General features: G+C 40.9%; 1 protein-coding gene across 2 annotated transcripts in view; it reads left to right on the top strand.

The window, feature by feature from the left end:
* The window catches only part of LOC126475273 (ATP-dependent RNA helicase abstrakt), a 148,125-nt gene extending 142,798 nt beyond the window's left edge, over positions 1–5,327 (top strand). For both annotated transcript variants that reach the window (XM_050103023.1, XM_050103022.1), the window contains exons 13-14: positions 4,549–4,731; positions 5,100–5,327. In XM_050103023.1, the coding sequence (XP_049958980.1) occupies positions 4,549–4,731; positions 5,100–5,236 (320 nt within the window). In that variant the 3' untranslated portion in view covers positions 5,237–5,327. The remainder of the gene's footprint in view (positions 1–4,548; positions 4,732–5,099) is intronic.
* Positions 5,328–19,778: the final 14,451 nt, after the last annotated feature.

Below are 19,778 nucleotides of genomic sequence, written 5' to 3' on the forward strand. Positions count from 1 at the left end.
CATGAGTGGGTCTCCATACCCATAGGATATCCGTACACGTCTATCTGCTCAATACAATTTGATATGAGACTTGTCCGACCAAGCAACATGTTTCCAATCATCAACAGTCCAGTGTCAGTGCTGACCGGCCCAGGCAAGGCAGGCATAAAGCTTTGTGTGGTGCAGTCGTCAAGGGTACGTGAGTGGGTCTTTGGGTCCGAAAGCCCATATTGATGATGTTTCATTGAATGGTTTGCATGCTGACACATTTTGATGGCCCAGCATTGAAATCTGCAGCAATTTGCAGAAGGCTTGCACTTCTGTCATGTTGAACAATTCTCTTCAGTTGTTGTTGGTCCTGTTCTTGCAGAATATTTTTCCGGCCACAGAAATGTCAGAGATTTACTGTTTTACTGGATTCCTGATATTCACGGTACACTCATGAAATGGTCGTAGGGGAAAATCCCCGCTTCATCGTTACCTCAGAGATGCTGTGTCCCACTGCCCATGTGCCGACTATAATACCACATTCAGACTCACTTAAATCTTGATGACCTGCCATTGTAGTAGCAGTAATCAATCTAACGATGGTGCAGACACTTGTTGTCTTATATGGGCACTGTCGACTGCGGCGCCATATTCTGCCTGTTTACATATCTCTGTATTTGAATATGCATGCCTATACCAGTGTCTTTGGCACTTCTGTGTAGCATTGTTTTAGTAGTATTATTTAATGGACTTTTTGGATTTTGGAAAGAAGAAGACTATATGAGAAGAGAAGAGAATTTAAAACAAATGTGAAGTATAAAGAGGAGTAGTAATATTCCAAAAGCTGAGTGATCTGTGGTACCTATATACATGTGCACAGAGCAATTGTCTGATTAAAAAAATTATCCAGTGACTTGAGATTTTGGGCCTGTAAGCATCTTTTTTCTCAGATCTATTTCTGTAGAGAATACTGTGTGGCTTTTTTCCATATTTGTTGTTGCTACCCTTGTTACTTCCAAGTAATACTGTGTAGTGTTTTGTTCTCCCTGTGAGAGTATTGAGACTGGCCCCTGAGAGTACTGACATTATTCCATTAGTGTACATTTCATTAGTATACTACATGATATTGGTCTGTAGGACATATTATTGGATAGAGATAGGAGACAGAAAGGGTACCAGAATTTCAACTAGTTTGATGCAGTCATCCTCCACCTCTGCTTATGTGCTACACACAACACTTTCCAGTATTTATTTTAGATTCAGAGTGGTCACAAACAATTCATTGGTTTTTGGAAGAATGCATTTCACAAAGTATTACATAAAACAGCGGATGATACATTGTATGAAAAAGCATATTTTCAAGTTTCTTACACATCATTACAAATGTTCTACGTGCTCTCCTCATGTTACATGACAAACATCTGTGCACTAATCAAGTTCGACCTATACACGCTCAAGCATATTGTCATCAGTGTTCAGTGGAGTTCAGTCGGTGTCATTGGCAAAGGTGATATGTAAACATTCTTTCACATATCCTCAAAGAAAACTATCACAAATTGTGAGATCAGTAGTTGTTTTGGGGGGGGGGGGGGGGGGGGGGACACCTGAAGAGTTTCAAATCATCTTGAGCGCAGTGGCCAGTCCACCAGTTCGGAAGTTCCTCATTCAGATGGCTACACACTTCTGCATGCCAATGAGGTAGAGCTCCATCTTGCTGAACTATAAAGTTTGGGACATCAGGTGTCAGTTAAAGAAACAGTCAATCTTGCAACATGGGTAGGTACATTATAGTTGTGTCAGTTTTCCCAGGAATAGGAGTAAGACCTTCACACTTTCCTGTGTGAAACAACACTGAATGTTCACCATTGGGGAATCTCTCTCTGTCTCCACTGCAACACTGGTATTTTCTGTGCCCCATATTAAAATATTGTGATGATTCACTTGACCATTTGTGTGGTACATCACCACATAACTGAACACGATTCAGGGTGCGGGATTCATCATCTTCCATTGCTTTCCAAAAAAGCTCACAAAATTTCTGTCTGACATTGGGATCACTTGACAATAAACATTGCAGAAAATGTATGCAAAATGATTTCTGTTGTACTCACTTGTGCAGAACCTTCTACAGAACCTTCTACAGAGTTGGCTCCATTATGCCCAATTTACAACTTGCACAATGTGTTGATTTCTGTGGCATATGAGGGAATGGCTTTTGGACACATTCCATTATTTCAACTGCAACACCTGGTACTCTAGAGCTTTTTCCTTTACAGAGGCAATCTGTCTCCTTGAACAGTCAGTACCACCACAGAATGCTCTGGTCGCTGTACTATCTTCAGAATGCATGATGTATGATATGACCACTCCATTCTTCTCATATTGTAACACACAAAATGCTTTCTGTTGATTAGTCACCATTTTGCAAACTGCTATCACCCTGCCACCTGGTAAATCAATGAAACCTACAGTGGCATAAACAGAACTTCAAACTATGCTCTTATCATTGGTTATTAGTACACACAGGTGGGCATTGTATATTTAAAAGTGTAGGACACCAAAACCTGATGAATCATTTGTATAATCAATATTCTCCTAATGCCAAGCTAACTATGCCTGGGCGCCGTAGTAAATCTATATTAGGAAAACAGTGTCCTGGAACCCAGTACCTGTTGCAGGTGCCTATCTAACAAAGCCCAGACACAACAAAAATTTGATTTTCAATATTGACCAAATTAAAAAAATTAAAATCTGTCATGATCTACCCATTAAGAGATATAATCTGATAGTAAAAGATTAACACAATAAGACAAGTACTACAGTTAGAAACTGTGTGTTGGTCATAAGACAGCCCAGTATTTGAGAATGAGAGCACTGAGTGACTTCCAACTAACTTTATGCATAATTTCAAACCTTTGCGAAACTTTTCTCACTGACGTCCTCACAAAATGATGAAAGGAAAGAAAATTTATCGCTAACTACATTTTTACTCTTCACACAGAAAACTTCAGCATCAGACATGCCATTTTAATTTATTATTTCTTTACTACCTTCTCTATTTGAAATACAGGTTTCAGACAGTATTCATGTATACCACTGAATGGACCTGTAAACTTGTATCATTGTACAATTCATAGTTTGGGAGATATGATACTATAAACATTGAGATGCTTGAAAAACTAGCTTTTGCTTAAAAATGAGCACCAATTAGCCAGATTATATTCATCTAGTGTTTCATAACGAGAGCATTTACCAACTTCCATCAAACTTTAAACATAATTTTCAATGTTTCATAAATTTTTCTTGCTTACATGCTGAAAGTCAAATATTTATCACATTAACTCATGTATAAAGTAACCAGACATTTAAAGTTTCATGCATGGAAGTTCAACTCTTCAAGAATAGAGAGTTTGCTAACCTGTCATTCCCAGGTAATTATTTCCATAATCTCTTTTACTTGACATTTCTTAAAGCGTGTTTTCATGTTTACTTACCATGTGGTTATCATTTAAATGATGGTGTTCTGAGTGATGCAGTGCAGGCTGTATACATTGCAGGATACAGAAACATTGTAGGTATGTTCACTAGTCAGTGCACTTGTGGAGTATGCTGAGAAAAATAATAGTTCCACTTTCTGCGACCAGGTGAAAATATTGCATCATAAGCAATCAGAATGTGAAATGTTCCCTCTTTTGACATCAGTATGCTGTTTATCACTTCATCTATAAATGTTTTACACAGTACTACTAACACTTCTTATAACGAGAAAGAAACGATTTCGGTTCACATCAGTCAAGGTGCTCATGTTATGCTATTAGGATACTATATTGCATTCTCATTTCAAAGGCCCATGTCGAATTCAGTGTATATATGAGATCATCCAAACACATCATGCAATTCACTCAGTCTCTTTCAGAGCTCAGTATTCTGTATATAAGGGATAAACGCTGCATATTTTTCTGCTGATCACAGTTTTGTAGTTCTGTCATGCAATTGAAGTCTTTTGGGAAATCCATATTAGTCCTACCCAGAGAATACAATTGACCAAGTAAAAGTAGTTCATGTATTTGTTAGTGAAGTTTCTCTGCTTAAAATACTTTTCACTATTCACAGTTGTAGTCCTATACTATGTAAATCTACATACAGCTGCAAAGTGCAAATATTGCTTGAAAAACTTAAGTACTCCTTTGCTGGAATCAAAAAGTAGTGACTTTTAAAGTACATCTTCTAATCATCAAAGTATTGCATGAAACTGTTCCAAGGTATACATCTACATGTGTATCTATACTCTGTGAACCACTGTGCAGCACATTACAGGGTGTATACCCCACTGTACCAGTTATTAAGGCTTTTCCCCCATTTCATTCATATATGGAATGGGGATAAAAGATTGTTTAAATGCCCCTGTGTGTGCTGTAATTAATCTAATCATTTCCTCGCGATCCCTATGGTAGCAATATGTAGGAATTATTGACAGCTACTGGAAAATTTGGGCCTCCACATCCCTGTTACCTTAGACATTTTTGAGAGCTGTAAATACTTACTGGTAATATTTTGCTGCTTTTTCATTCTTTTCCACAGTTCATCGTATTGGGAGAACAGGCCGTTCTGGCAAGACAGGAATTGCTACAACATTTATCAATAAAGCTAATGATGAATCCGTGCTTCTTGATCTGAAGCATTTGCTAATTGAAGCAAAGCAAAAAGTTCCACCATTCCTTGCTGCTCTTCAGTCTGAAAATGAGAAATACCTTGAGCTTGGGGGTAAGTACTTGCAATATTTGTAAGGCAGCTTTCATTTCCACGCATCCCACCCGTCCTCATATGTATCCGCCACTGGTACTGTGTGTTTTTGATAAGCAATACAAACAATGAAATTTATCGCACATAGTCATTCTGTATTAATGTTTCTGACAAATTACTAATTATCTACATCAATATCAGTTGTAAACATGACTAAAAGTTTTTTCTGGTATGAAAGATGTCAGTAGGTCATGAATCCTACCAGGAGTCATGAAGGCAAATGAATGTGAACTGATATTAGATCCTTCCTGTTTTCATATTAGCAGGTAGATATTTGATGTTTACTTTTGTAGACAAATTTGAATGCTTCATAATGCTACTTATTTCAGATGAACGTGGCTGCAGCTACTGTGGTGGCCTTGGGCATAGAATCACTGACTGTCCAAAGCTGGAAGCTATCCAGAACAAGCAAGCATCCAATATTGGAAGGAGAGACTATCTTGCAAGCAATGCTGCAGATTATTAGATTATACCACTATACTGTTAAAAGAACTGTTTTTTTACTTGTATTTTACAGATTAAGTTAATTAAATGATGTTTCTTCTGTGTTTTGAAAACCCCCTGTGAAGTATTTTTTTGAAAACTACATAGTTATTGTGTAATAATTTTTTTGAAAGTAGTAATGTACTCCACAAGTGCATTTGAATATTTCGTGGGATTCAAAAAAAAATGGTTCAAATGGCTCTAAGCACTATGTTACTTAACATCTGAGGTCATCAGTCCCCTACACTTAGAACTATTTAAACCTAACTAACCTAAGGACATCACACACATCCATGCCTGAGGCAGGATTCAAACCTGCGACCGTAGGAGCAGTGCGGTTCTGGAGTGAAGCACCTAGAACCACTTGGCCACAGCAGCCGGCTCATGGGGTTCAACACCTGCTCTAAACAGTCGAAAATGTTCTGTATATAGATGTTACTTGGCAAATAGAGTTTTTAGCCTAAAATAACATGTCTTGTAACAAAAGAGACCACTTATAAAAACAGCGACAACTCATTTTGGAGACCGAGCGAGGTGGCGCAGTGGTTAGCTCACTGGACTCACTTTCGGGAGGACGATGGTTCAATCCCGTCTCCAACCATCCTGATTTAGGTTTTCTGTGATTTCCCTAAATCGTTTCAGGCAAATGCCGGGATGGTTCCTTTGAAAGGGCACGGCCGATTTCCTTCCGAATCCTTCCCTAACCTGAGCTTGCGCTCCGTCTCTAATGACCTCGTTGTCGACGGGACGTTAAACACTAACCACCACCACCATCATTTTGGAGTAAGTTTTGTCAGATGAGCCCTTGTGTGATAAAGTGGTAGGACACCACCAGTTAACTGTCATTTGCAAAGCAGTAGCCGAATTTTCTCATCACCTTAGCAAGTGCAGCTGGTCATGGAGGTCCAGTGGAGGCTGTAATTATCATATGGCAGTTCTGACCATCAGGCGCAAATCTGGTGCTGTACAGCATCTCATCGATGTCTCCAGTGCTGTTAGTGAACAATTTGTGTAAGTGGTGGCTATTAATAAAATCAGCATTGTCCTTCTCACTTGTTTGACCTTTCTGCCCACATCCCTTTCCTAATTCATTACATATGAACTTATTTCTATACATCTTTCTTGCACTCTCAGTTCACCTGGTGGCCCAAATTGGAACTACTACTTTTTCACATTACAATCTTTAGTAAGTGATAATTACAGCCTACATTGGATCTCTGTGAGTGGCTGCACTTTAATTATAACCACCTTGTACCATTGTACATAATGTGCGGCAATATTTTAAGCACTTGTGTTAGCACAGGAAGCTGATTAAGATTAGACCTGATGTCTGAATTGAATCAAAGAGAAAACACAAGATTGGTGTAGTTGACAATGACAATGGATTTTTAGAAGGAAGCATGCCATAATTTACCTTAAGTGATTCTGTAAATCAGCAAAAAATGAGGATCCTTGGACAGTAATCTGAACATGACCCCTGCTGAAATGCTTTTTGTATAACTACATTACCCTCCTAGGTACCAACTGCAGATCTGTGAGTGGGAAATAAAGAAATCAATTTTTCTATGTATTTCCTGTAGAGCATACCTCACATGACTTAGGGACTGTAAACACCATTCCAGTGTCACACCTTGCAGGATGGGCCAATAGGCGGAGTCATAAAATGAAGGTGTGGCCTTTTCACAACAAAGAGCATACCAGAAAAAATTCATTTCATGTGAGCTGTATCTTTCATTTGGGATAGGTAGGAGAGACCTGTACCGGAATATTTCACAGATGTCCCGAAGTATGAGAGACTGTGTGTGTGTGTGTGTGTGTGTGTGTGTGTGTGTGTGTGTGTGTGTGTGTGTGTGTGTGTCGCAAACAGTGAAAGTTTGATGGCCAGTGTGTAAAGCAAACTCATCCTGGGGCTCTTCGAACCACGCATGTTCACAAACTGCATTTAGGGGTGGATGTGGTCCACAAGGATAGATGCATATTTGTATTGATTCATTGTGCCTTCCGGAATGATGAGATCACCCAGCAAATGCCACAAAAACATTCTCCAGACCATAACACATGCATGGTGTTTGCTTTGAGATGTTTCATGCCCTACATGCCAACGGCCATGTATCCAGTGGAGCATAAGACAAGATTCCTCTGAAAAGGCCACCTGTTGCCACTCAATGGGCTTTCAGTAGCAGTATTGCCATGCTAATTCCAGCCTTTTTTGCTAATGAACAGCAGTCAGGGTGCATGAACTAGGCACCTGCTGTGGAGGCCCATATGCAGCAATGTTCGATCAAAAGTCATTGAGGAGGCACTGTGATTAGCCCCTTGGTTCATCTTGGCAGTCGGTTGCTCAATAGTTGCATGTCTGTTCACCCATGCACATCTGTGCAGCTGTCACTCACAGCCGTCATTCACCTCTGTCATCTGTGGCCCATGGTGCACTATAGTTGCCTTGGCACCAGTTTCTGATAGCATCATCTTGCCACTCATGATACACTTTAACCACAGGAGCAGGCAAAAGATATACAAACTTAGCCGTTTAGGAAGTGGTTCCACCCTTAGTCCAAGCCAATGATCATGCCCTTCTGGACGTTAGATAAATTGCTCCATTTCCACTTTTGACTGGAATGTGTGTGTGTGTGTGTGTGTGTGTGTGTGTGTGTGTGTGTGTGTGTGTGTGTGTGTGTATATGTCCTTTCCGTTTGAAAAGCCATGAAGTATCAAGGTAATCGTGCATCAACTAGTATATAATTTTCGCAGATTACCCATGCAGTTATGATTGATAACATCTATTATTCTGCAGATGTATGATATATTTAAATGTACACTATCAATAAAACCAAATGATTGTTCCCATTACACTGAGGTGATAAAAGCCATGAGATACCTCCTAATATTATGTCAGACCCCCGTTGCCCATTATAGTGCAGCAACTCTATGTGGCGTAGTATCAACAAGTCGTTGGAAGTCCCCTGCAGAAATATTGAGCCATGCTGCTTCTGCAGCCATCTGTTACTGGGGAAGTGTTGCCGGAGCATGATTTTGTGCGTGAACTGACCTCTCAATTATTTCTCATAAATGTATGATGGGATTCATGTCAGGAGATCTGGGTGGCCAAATCATTCGTTCGAATTGTCCAGAATGGTCTTCAAACCTATTGTGAACAATTGTGGCCCAGTGACTTGGTGAATTGTCAGCCATACAAATTCCATCATTGTTTGGCTGCAGGCAAAGAAGAACATAACCATTTCCAGTAAAATGGGTTCAGGTGGACCAGAAGATCCAGTCAATTCCAGGTAAACACAGCCCACAGCATTACAGAGCCACCATCAGCCTGCACAGTGTATTTTTGACCTGATGGCTTTGTGGGGTCTGCACCACACTCAAACCTCACAACCTGTTCTTACCAACAGAAATTGGGACTCATCTGTCCAGGCCACAGTTTTCCAGTTATTTAGGGTGCAACTGGTATGGGCATGAGCACAGGAAATGTGCTGCAGGCGATGATGTGCTGTTGACAAAGGCACTCGCGTAGGTCATCTGCTGCCATAGCCCATTAACACCAAATTTTGCAATGCTGTCCTAATGGATACATTTGTCATACATCCCTTATTTATTTCTGCAGTTATTTCACACAGTGTTGCTTATCTATTAGCACTGACAATGGCATTGCCATTAAGTGAAGGCCATCTGCCACTGCATTGTCTGTGATGAGAGGTAATGCCTGAATTTCCTGTTCTCAGCACACACTTGTCACTGCAGAACTCAGAATTTTGATTTCTGAAATGGAATGCCCCTGTGTCTACTGGCAGCTACCATTCTACTTTCAAATTCTGTTAATTCCCACGTGCGGCTATAATCATATCGAAAACCTTTTCACATGAATCACCTGAGTACAAATGAGGGCTCCACCAATGTGCTTCCCCTTGACACGTGTATGCGATACTACTGCCACCTGTGTATAATATGCACATCACTGTCCTATGGCTTGTCACCTCACTGTAGTATTGCAGGATGTATTAGATCAGTTTTCATTGTAGAAGTCTGTCTAATTACTTACCCACCTCTGTTCTACCTTCACACCTTCACATACCGCATGTGTAAAATGTATAGATATTTCTACTTTGGAGCTTGTTCAGGAGACGATCATAGTGCTAACAAAAACATGCTCTATAGTGTGTAGATGATGATGTACTTAATTTACATATGAAGTACAAAAAAATAAAATATTACTTTAAATACAATAAAACCTTTAGTAGTCATCCACTTGAGAAGCACAACAAGTATTTGGACGTATAAGGTATTTTTTTTTCTTTTAATATTTGTGCTAAAATAGTTGTTAACCTGGATTTGAACTTGCTGGCACATACACAACATGATATTTAAGAACATGTGGGGATTGACTTCTGTGACAATAAAAAACAAGCAAAAAGCTTGAAAATTCAAGATATTCACTTTTAGTTGGAAAAACCAGCACACAGAACTGAAGAGCATATGTACATTGTGCCAGACTATGCATGCACTGTTTATTCTCCACAATTACTCTTTGGAATTATTTTATTAATTCTACCAGATTCAGTGTCTCCATTGCTGATATTTGCTGCAGGTCTCTGGAAGTGGCTTTGATAGATTATTTTAAAATATGATTTCTCTTAATAGTGATTTAAGATAACCCAGAAATTTAAAACACATTTACATCAGGAGACTGCTGAATGTTTTAAAGGAACTACATTATAGTATTTGTGGCAATATGCGTAGCACCATTGTCTGAAACCTAGTTTTTCATACTTGAGCAACTAATGTCCATACATTATGGTTGGAATTACTGAAGATGTGTCAAGGTAATTATTAAATAACATTTGAGATAGAACAAATTATATGAGGCATGTTTTTTAAGTAAGTACCATTTTGAAATTAAAAGAAGACGTGCTAAGATATCTCAATAATTTTATTTTTACATGAAAGCCTGTGCCAGAATCTACTTTTCTACATAATTTCCGTCAATATTGAGGCACTTGTCATAACGTTGTACCAGTTTTTGAATACCCTCCTCATAGAAATCTGCTGCCTGACTTGTTAACCACTGCATCACCACTGTTTTGACTTTTTCATCGTCTTGAAGACGCTGACCATCCAGATGTTTCTTCAAGTGCAGGAACAGATGGTAGTCACTGGGCGCAAGATTGGGGCTGTATGGAGGACGATCTAGAGTTTCCCATCGAAAAGATGTGATGAGATCTTTGGTCTGATTTGCCACATGCGGACGGACATTGTCTTGCAGCAAAACGATGTCCTTGCTCAACTTGCCACGTCTTTTGTTCTGAATAGAACGCCGCAGATTGTGCAATGTCTTACAGTAAGCTGCTGCATTGATTGTCTCATTACGAGGCAGAAATTCCACAAGCAATACCTCTTTTCTGTCTCAAAAAACTATGCACATGATTTTCCGGGCAGAAATTGTTTGCTTAAACTTCACTTTTCTGGGTGAATCTGAATGCCACCATTCCATGGACTGTTGCTTTGATTCTGGTGTGACATAGGCCACCAATGTTTCATCGCCCGTAACAATTTGGCTTAACAAATCATCACAGTCATTGTGGTACCGCTCAAGGAAAGTCAATGCACTGTCTAAACATTTGGTTTTGTGCACATCCTTCAACATTTTCGGTACCCAACGTGCGCACAGTTTTCGGTAATTCAAGTGCTTGGTCACAATGCCATACAAAACACTATGAGAAAAAATGAAGAAAGTCATCCTGCAGGGAGGAAATTGTAAAGCGTCTGTTTTCTCTCACCTTATTGTCCACTTCCTGTACCAAACTTTCATTAATGACCGAAGGACGCCCAGTCCTTTGTTCATCATGCACATTTGTGCGGCCATCTTTAAATGCTCTCACCCACTTTCTTACCATTCCATCACTAAAAATGTTTTCTCCATAAACTGCACAGATCTCACGATGAATACCCATCACTTTTAGGCCTTTAGAACTAAGACATCTTATAACAGCCTGTATTTCACAGGTGACGGGACTCACAATTATCGGAGGCATCTTAAACACTCAGTATGCAACATAAACAAGGAAGAATCAGACCATAATGGCGTCAGTGCATAGACAACAGATGTAGGTACACAGTGCACATGCGCAGAACGCTGACCGCAGCGCTGTGGCCGCGGTGTGGCAAAACGGTACTTACTTAAAAAACACGCTTCGTAGTACAAGCTGGACAAATTATTGTGTTCTTCAGTCTGAAGGCTGGTTTGATTCAGCTCCTCAAGGTAGTCTCTCTTGTTAAAGTCTCTTCCTCTCTATGTAACTGTTGTACCGTACCTCCACCTGAGCCTGATTAACGTAAAACCATGGCCATAGTGACTCAGCTATTTCAACAGATAGAAGAATCTTTTAATGCACATACTTATAAGCACATTGCATTCCTGTTGCTAACCACACCAAGGGACAAGTGACAAGCACAGAGACATGGAGCTCACAAATTCAAAAGGTTACTGAACTAATTGAGATTCCTTTGCAACAACGAAACTTTTATACTTTGTTGAACATATCGTGGATAAGTTCGGCAAGGTATCTGTGTTGAAAAAAATGGGAAATGGACCCCTGATTTTCAGAACATGAGCAGCTGTTCTTTGGGTTAATTAGTTTCAAATGGATACAAGGTGCAATAGCTATACAGAGATGAAGCACTCCTGAAATGTGACAAACTATCTCAGTATGACCAATGTCTTATGTGCCACCAAGACCTGATATTTAAAATCTACAAATTGCAAGCCGATCTAGCAAGAGTCCATTTCCTCCACTGAATCCAGAAAGCTCCAAAAGACAACAGAATTGACGCTTGTGCCTCTGTCCTTGGTTCTGAAGGGAACATGTTGCCTGAAAAGTTAAAGTTATAATTCACATAGGCAGTGGTGAATGGTACATTCGCCCACTGATGAGATGATTTCAGTGCCAATTCTACAGGCACATCTCCTCTGCTGCACCGCTGAGTCCCTCTGTAGGAAGTGCAGAAGGGCTTTGCATGTGAACCAACGTGCAAACAACCTCACATGGTACCTGTTCAAACCATTATCCTCCGTGTTCGTCAGACTGTCTCATGATCAAAAAAAGAGAGGGAGATCCAAGAATATAAAACACTAGAACATTACCTTATTTTGAGACCAGAAAGAAGTATGAAAGTCTGCATGCTATCAACATGGTTACAAATTTCACAAGTGGTGTTCAGTCTTCTAACTAATATGCCTTCTAGCCACGACCATAGAAATCACTCATCAATCAATCCACCTTCTGAAGAAGAGGCCACAAACTACGTCAGTCTGCAAACCTACAGCACCAGCTAGGCGTTTATTATGCTGGTGCATCCAGGAACACTTCAACTGTCTTTCACACTAACAGAGAGGAGAGCACTATCCAAAGTGCCCCCTCCCTACAAGAGCAGAGACATGACCTCAAACAAGTCAGTGGATGAAAGAGCCACAGGCACTGAGTCGCAGAGAGCTTAAAAGCATGAAAATCACACAAACTCAAACCACATCTCCCAGTAAACAAAAGAAAAAGCCCGAACCAAAAAAGGTCCAGCAATTCTGACCAAACTGGACTCATCCACCCTCCTTACATACAGAAGAATGCGCAGAAGACACTAGACCAACTAACACTATAGAATCTGCAATCATTCACCCTTACTGCCTTTGCTTCTCCTCTTTTATGTCATTAAAATGGTATTGTAATGGTTGCTACCACAACCTCGTAGAGATTCATCAACTGATGGCCAACTATCCCACAATATGCCTTGCTCAAACTTCTGAGGTATGAAATTTTCTCTTCCCTCATTGTCTATAAATGAGCCAGCATATGTACATTTAATTTTATTATAATTTTAATGGCAAGTAAAAGGGATTAGTATGTAGGTACTCCTTTGGCAGCATTTAGCACATGGAGTTTGACTACAGAAACATCTACATCACAGCAGGTAAGTGCTGCATGGAGCTACCAGTACCATATGGAAAGCCAAGGAGCACCTCAGAGTACGACATCACGATGTAGTTCGGTGAAGATGTAAGACAAGAATACTAACAAAAACAATTGTGCGCCTTATTTAAAGCTTTTAGTTTAGTATGAGGTTCGCTACTGCTCAAACCACATCCCTGTACTCAAATATGTAATAAAAGTTAATTGTTACTTGAGGCAAATAGCAACTGAAGAATAAGAAATCAATAAATCAAGATCAAAATGAAATCACACATTAGAAGTGTTGAAAAGTGGAAGTGCAATATCAGAGTAATGTAATAAAGAAAGGGGTAGTAGTTTGCCTTGGACAATTGCTGAGGACCTGACTTTGATATATAGACGTGAAGGTTAAAGATGTAAATGTTAATAAAGTTTGTTTTATTTAAAAATCATTCAGAGGCTTAACTTTTCAGCACACCCTCGTACCTTCTGTGAGCAGTTGTAGCCATATGATCCACACGCTACACATAGAACCGACAATGTACGTAGTGTAGAAGTAGCACTGGAATAATGATTTGCACTTTAAGCGAGAACACTTGGCGTGGTTGAAATATATTAACAGGTTTTGTTTTTTGATTGCACTATAGCGCAAAGTGCAGACACTAAACTAGCAGTCAACTGTGAATTTAAACAAACTTGAATTTTGACCTCCAAAGGAGTAAGAAAAGGTGCAGGGAAACAAGCCGTTTCGCATCCAGCCTGCACCTTTGTTCTGCATTTGTCTTGACACATAGTCATAGGGTTCATCAGTCTCTTCTGGTAGTCTCCTGCCGCCACATGGTGAGTAGATTTTTTATCTATCCATTTATATTACATCTGATGATCATAATATAACTCGGTGATGGATCAGTATTAGTTTCTTCATCTGTTTCAAAATAGAATACAATGAACGAAATACAACACAAAGCTTTTAGTAATGGTTACCATGTAATTATTTGCTGGCAGTATCATAAACGAGGTAGTTCAGACCTGACATCTACCAGTATTTGACACAACCGCAGTTCAAACTGCTCACCACCTATAACTGCCACATTAAAACATTCACAATATAACAACTTCTGAGATTTAGCTAGCACAGAAATGTACGAGTTTCTTTGTTCTAAGATGCTGATCATCAAGCGCACATCTGTTTTGGAAATGCTTTCTTACCCACATTATCTTCAGAAATTGGACTTCACTAGATGACGTGCAATACAAGTAATTGAAAACTGAGTACACTCGTATCCAGAAAATAAAGCTACTTCAAACTATCTCTGATAAAATAGTTCCTCTGGATATAATTCACTATGACAAAGTATTTACTAGGTAATTTTGAGTTTTCCCAATTTGAGGCAGAGTTCGCCTCTACGTTTGCATTTATTGCAAACTTTTTGGGTCCCTACTTATTGAAATGTAAATCCTAATCATTTAAATGTCCACTCGAATCCTGTCAGAATTGCACCTATAAATGTGTTGCAATACAGGAATCGCATTTCTTAGATGATTATGTCCCTGATTTTAGCCATTATCACGGTCAACGCAGAGAGTTTGGAGGCGTATGTACACTAATGCGCTCCAAGATGTAGAGAAAACTACTCCTTTTAATAACAGAAAATATGCAATAGCTATCCATATTCAAAGGGGAGGGGGGGGGGGGGGTTGTTATAGGTAGAGGCAAGGATAATTTCGGGAATGGAGAATATGTTTTGAGGATAACTTGCAGCCATACAGTTCAGAAAAGCTGATGGTGGAGGGAAGGATCCAGATGTCCTGGGTTATGAAAAAGCCATTACAATCAAGCATGATGTGTTCAGCTGCATTTTGAGTTACAGGGTGGTCCACTTTGGTCTTTGCCACAGTTTGGCAGTGGCCATTCATCCTAGTAGACAGCTGGTTGGTAGTCATATCAATATAAAAAGCTGTGCAGTGGTTGCAGCAGAGCTGGTACATGACACGGCTGCTTTCACAGTTGGCTCAGCTTTAGATGGTGTAGGACAAGCCTATGACAGCACTGGGATAGGAAGTGCTGTGTGGGTGGATTGGGCAGGTCTTGCACCTGAACCATCCACAGGGATATGATCCCTGTGGCAAGGGGGTAGGATTGGGAGTGGCACAGAGATAGACTAGGATGTTCTGGAGGTTGGGTGGGTGACAGAACAAACTTTAGGAGGGGTGGGAAGGATCTCGGGTAGAATCTCCCTCATTTCAGGGCATAAATGACAGATAATCAAAGCCCTGATGGTGGTACAGCTGTTCCAGTTCGAGGTGGTATTGGGTGACAAGGGGTCACTCCTTTGTAGCTGGTTCTAGGGGTGGTGGGATATGGAATGGGAAATCTCTTTGTGGACTAGGGGATAATGCCCGTCTGTGAGGGCCTCTGTGAGACCTTCAGAATACTGAGCAAGGAAGTTCTCATCACTACAGATATGCCGTATCCGGGTGGCCAGGTGATATGGGAAGGATTTTTTGGTGAATAAAGAATGGCAGCTGTTAGAATGTAGGTACCATGATTTTGGTGGGTTTAATGTGGATACAGGTGTGGATGGAGTCTTCAGAGAGGAGATGGTCAAAGTACAGGAAGGTGGAATGCTGGGCTGAGAAGTGGCAGGTGCAGCTGATGGGAGAGTAGGTGTTGAGGTTGTGAAGGAATGAGAATAGGGTTTCTTGGCAGTGTACATCTTGAAGATATCATCTATGAACCCGACCAGACTAAGGGTTTGGGATTTTGGGAGACTGGATGGTTTCCTCTAGATGGTCCATAAACAGGTTGGCATAGCAGGATGCCATGGGGGTGCCCATGGTTGTGCTGCAGATTTGTTTGTACACCTTCCCTTCATAGGAGAAGTTGTATATTACCATACAGCTAGTAAGATGTATGAGGAATGAGGCAGTGGGTCTGGAGTGTAAAGGGCGTTGGGAGAGGTAGTGTGCAATAGCAGCATGAGGGATGGTGGTGTATAGGAAAAGGCATCAAAAGTGACGAGTAGAGATCCAGGAGGTAAAGGTATGAGGGTGGTGAAGAGTCAGTGGGGCCACCAAAACCATCTAAAATGGGGCATCCAGGATTGTTGGGTTTGTGGACTTTACAGAGCATGTAGAAGGTGGGTGTGCAGGGTGTCTTTGGGGTAAAGAGGGAAATGGATTCTGGGGAAAGTTTCTAAGAAGTGCCTAAGTCTTTGAGCAGGGTGGATGTTATGTTGGACTTCTCGGATGGGATCATTCTAGCAGAGTTTATAGGTGGAGCAGTCAGACAATTGGTAAAGGTCTTCTGCCAGGTAATCCATGCGATTCATAACATACGGTAGAGGAACCTTTGTTTGCAGGTAGGGTGATCAAGTGAGGAACTGTTTTGAGGTTGTGTATGGCTGTTCTTTTTTCTGCTGAGAGGTTGGTGCTTTTAGGATGGGAGTTGAGGAAGGATAGTGACACGCAGTTGGATGGATGTAATTCCTGGAAGAAGGAGACCATGAGGGAGGGAGTGGGGGGGGGGGGGGGGGAGATAATGATAGGATGGTGTTATGAGCTGGAAAGGGTTCAATGTTGGGATTAGAGGCAAAGAAGTGTTTCAGGGAGAAGGAGAGTATGCCTTTGACAAATACAACATTGTTAAACTTGTGTGTAGGGCTGAAGGTGAGGCAGATCTAGTCTCCAAACAGATTTTCCATGCTGTATCCCCAAACACCATCAATCCTCCCACCATCCCTCAGAAACAAATACAAAGGACCACTCCCTTCATCACCCAATACCAAACCGGAAATGTAACAACTGAACCACAGTCTTCATCAGAGTTTTATCTATCATCATGCCCTGAAATGTGGGACATCCTTCCCTTGCCACAGGAATCATACCCTGTGGAAGAGCCAGATGCAATACCTGTCCAATCCACCCACCCTGCACTTCCTATTCCAGTACTGTCACAGATTTGTCCCACCCCATCAGAGGACAGGCCACCTGTCAAAGCAGCCATGTCGTGTACCAGCTCTGCTGCAACCATTTCACAGATTTTTGTATTGATACGACAAACAACCAGCTGTCTAACAGGATGAATCACCACCGCCAAACTGTGGCCAAGAACAAAGTGGACGGTGCTGTGACATGGATCTAACAATATGCAGCTCAAAAAACCATGCTCAATTTTAATGGCTGCTTCACAACCCAGACCATCTGGATCCTCCCCTCCACCACCAGCTTTTCTGAACTGCACAGATGAGAGTTATCCTTACACCCAACAGTTTCTGCTCCTCTGTCCTATAAACACCTTCTAATTCACATCCCCTCACCCTTATTGTGCCAGCTCTCTGCCAACACACCCACCAGTCTTTTTCCCACTCTCCATTCCCTTCCCTCCCCCCTCCCCTCCTCCGCCACAGCCTCCCCATGCTGCCCAATCCTTGTCCTGCCACCTTCTACAGTAGTTGCTGCTCACTCTACCAGACAGGGCTCTTCTCTCCCCCAACCACACTCTGCTATCCCTCCTTCCCTGCCCCACTCCTGATTGCTGCTTTCATTCAATGCAACTGTCGCAGTCTGACTAAAGTGGCCAGAGATAGCAGTCATATGTGTGAGGTGTGCATGCTTGTGTGTTATCCTTTCTTTGCTGATCAAGGCTTTGACCGAAAGCTTAGGGTCCATCAGTATCTTCGCTGTACTTGTCTGCAACTCAATGTATCATCTGAACGGTTAGGTGCCAATGTATTTATATCAACCTGCACTTTCCATTGTTCAAATTATATTTAAATTATACAGAACGAAGGCATGGTGTTTAAGAAACAATCACAAGTATTTGTGGTCATCAACTACGCCCAGGAATATCTAGAATTTCTCCTAAGTGAGATGATATAACTGAATCTCCAGACATTACAGAAAGTTCTGCAGCCTGTAATTATCACTCTACCTTTATAAATTACCGACACCTAGTGGACCACAGCACTTGATCTTTCCATACCCTACACCAAGAAACTTACAATACTCCTTTCTTAAGGAATGGAAACTCAAAAGCACTTTAGTGTCTCATCAAGATATGTCCCCAGATTTCAACAAGATACCCAGTTGCTTCAATACCTGAACAGTAGCAGCCAAGGACTATCCTGGAGATTTTGAATCAACTATCGTGAGAGGGAGTTCTCTCCTCCATGTGGATAGGGAATATTGTAGTCCCTATCCTGAAACCTGAAAAATATGCACACAACCTAGGTAATTACAGACTATTTGTCTAAGAGCTACTTTAAGTAAATTATTACAGAGAATAGTTTACTGGTGACTGTGGATGCTTAGAATCCAAATGAGTACTTTCTAAATTGCAATGTGGTTTCCTGATTCTCTGCCTACCACTGATTAAATTCTGAAAATAGCATTTGCAGTCAGAGATGCTTTTGCACACCACTGACACCTGATTGCCATAGCCTCTTGATTTAAAGGGCTTATCACATGACACACCAAACATATACAGGTTTGCACCAACGCCCCAAGCGTACAAGTCTGGAACTGCTAACCTTTTCATTAGCCTGTTACATGACACACTTAATGTGTAGTCTGCACCAGCACTCCAAGGGGACAAATTCGAAACCACATGCTTGTTTATGTCATCAGAACTTCTGAGAGGTCTAACTTTGTATGTATTAACCAGTTATTGTTATCTTGTCCAGCTATAATGAAATCATGTTTTGATTATTCAAAATTATGGAGAATGTGTTCGTTTTATGCTATACTGGTATAAGCGAATGATTGCCTGTGTTCATGTTTCAAAGCATTTTAGACATGACTACACAGTTATCTGCACAGCATTTGTCAAGGCAGTGTCTGCCTTAGCCATTAGGAGAAAGGCAGGACAACAACAACAACATAATGCCAGATGCAGGAATTGGGTTCGACTCTGGCTGGAAAGAAGGGATGAAGGCAGGGCATATAACTCTATTGGTTGATTGACTGGTTGGTTTGGAGAGTAAAGGGACTAAACACCAGGGTCATCAGACCCCTTTTCCTCTTTCAAACATGTCTCAGATTAAAACCATTCCCCAAAAAAATCATGTTCTGATATCGGGGGAAAGAAAAAAGTTGTAAAACTAACTGGAAAGCACATTGAAAGAGAAAATGAAAGAATTAAATCAAAAGTGAAGACATTAAGCAAAAGGAATAAAGCAGTAGAAGGTGTTAAAACAATATAACAAATGGCCTAGGCTGGTTGATCGCAAGGATAAAAAAGGAAAAAAGGATGAGCCAGCCACTCTGCACTACACTAAAATCTCCAGCCTAAAAGCACAAGGCAGGAGAAAAATAGATGGTAAAAGGATAAACATGAAGTCGAACAGACAGCATCAGAGGGAGCTAGGTAGAGTTAAAATTTATGTAGACAAGGCCTTTGAGAAAAGACTACATGCCCATCCTTAGATTGAGTGATAACACCCCCCCCCCCCCCCCACACTCTCTCGAATAAAACTTAAAACTAGATCAGCCGTTGAGTCATTGTCACCTAACACCATAGGTAGTGTGTCCAAAAAGTTGAAAGACAGCCTCAGGGCAGCTAAATTGGGACAGTCC

The sequence above is a fragment of the Schistocerca serialis genome, chromosome 4, assembly GCF_023864345.2.
Source record: "Schistocerca serialis cubense isolate TAMUIC-IGC-003099 chromosome 4, iqSchSeri2.2, whole genome shotgun sequence".
In the NCBI taxonomy this organism is placed as follows: Eukaryota; Metazoa; Arthropoda; class Insecta; order Orthoptera; family Acrididae; genus Schistocerca; species Schistocerca serialis.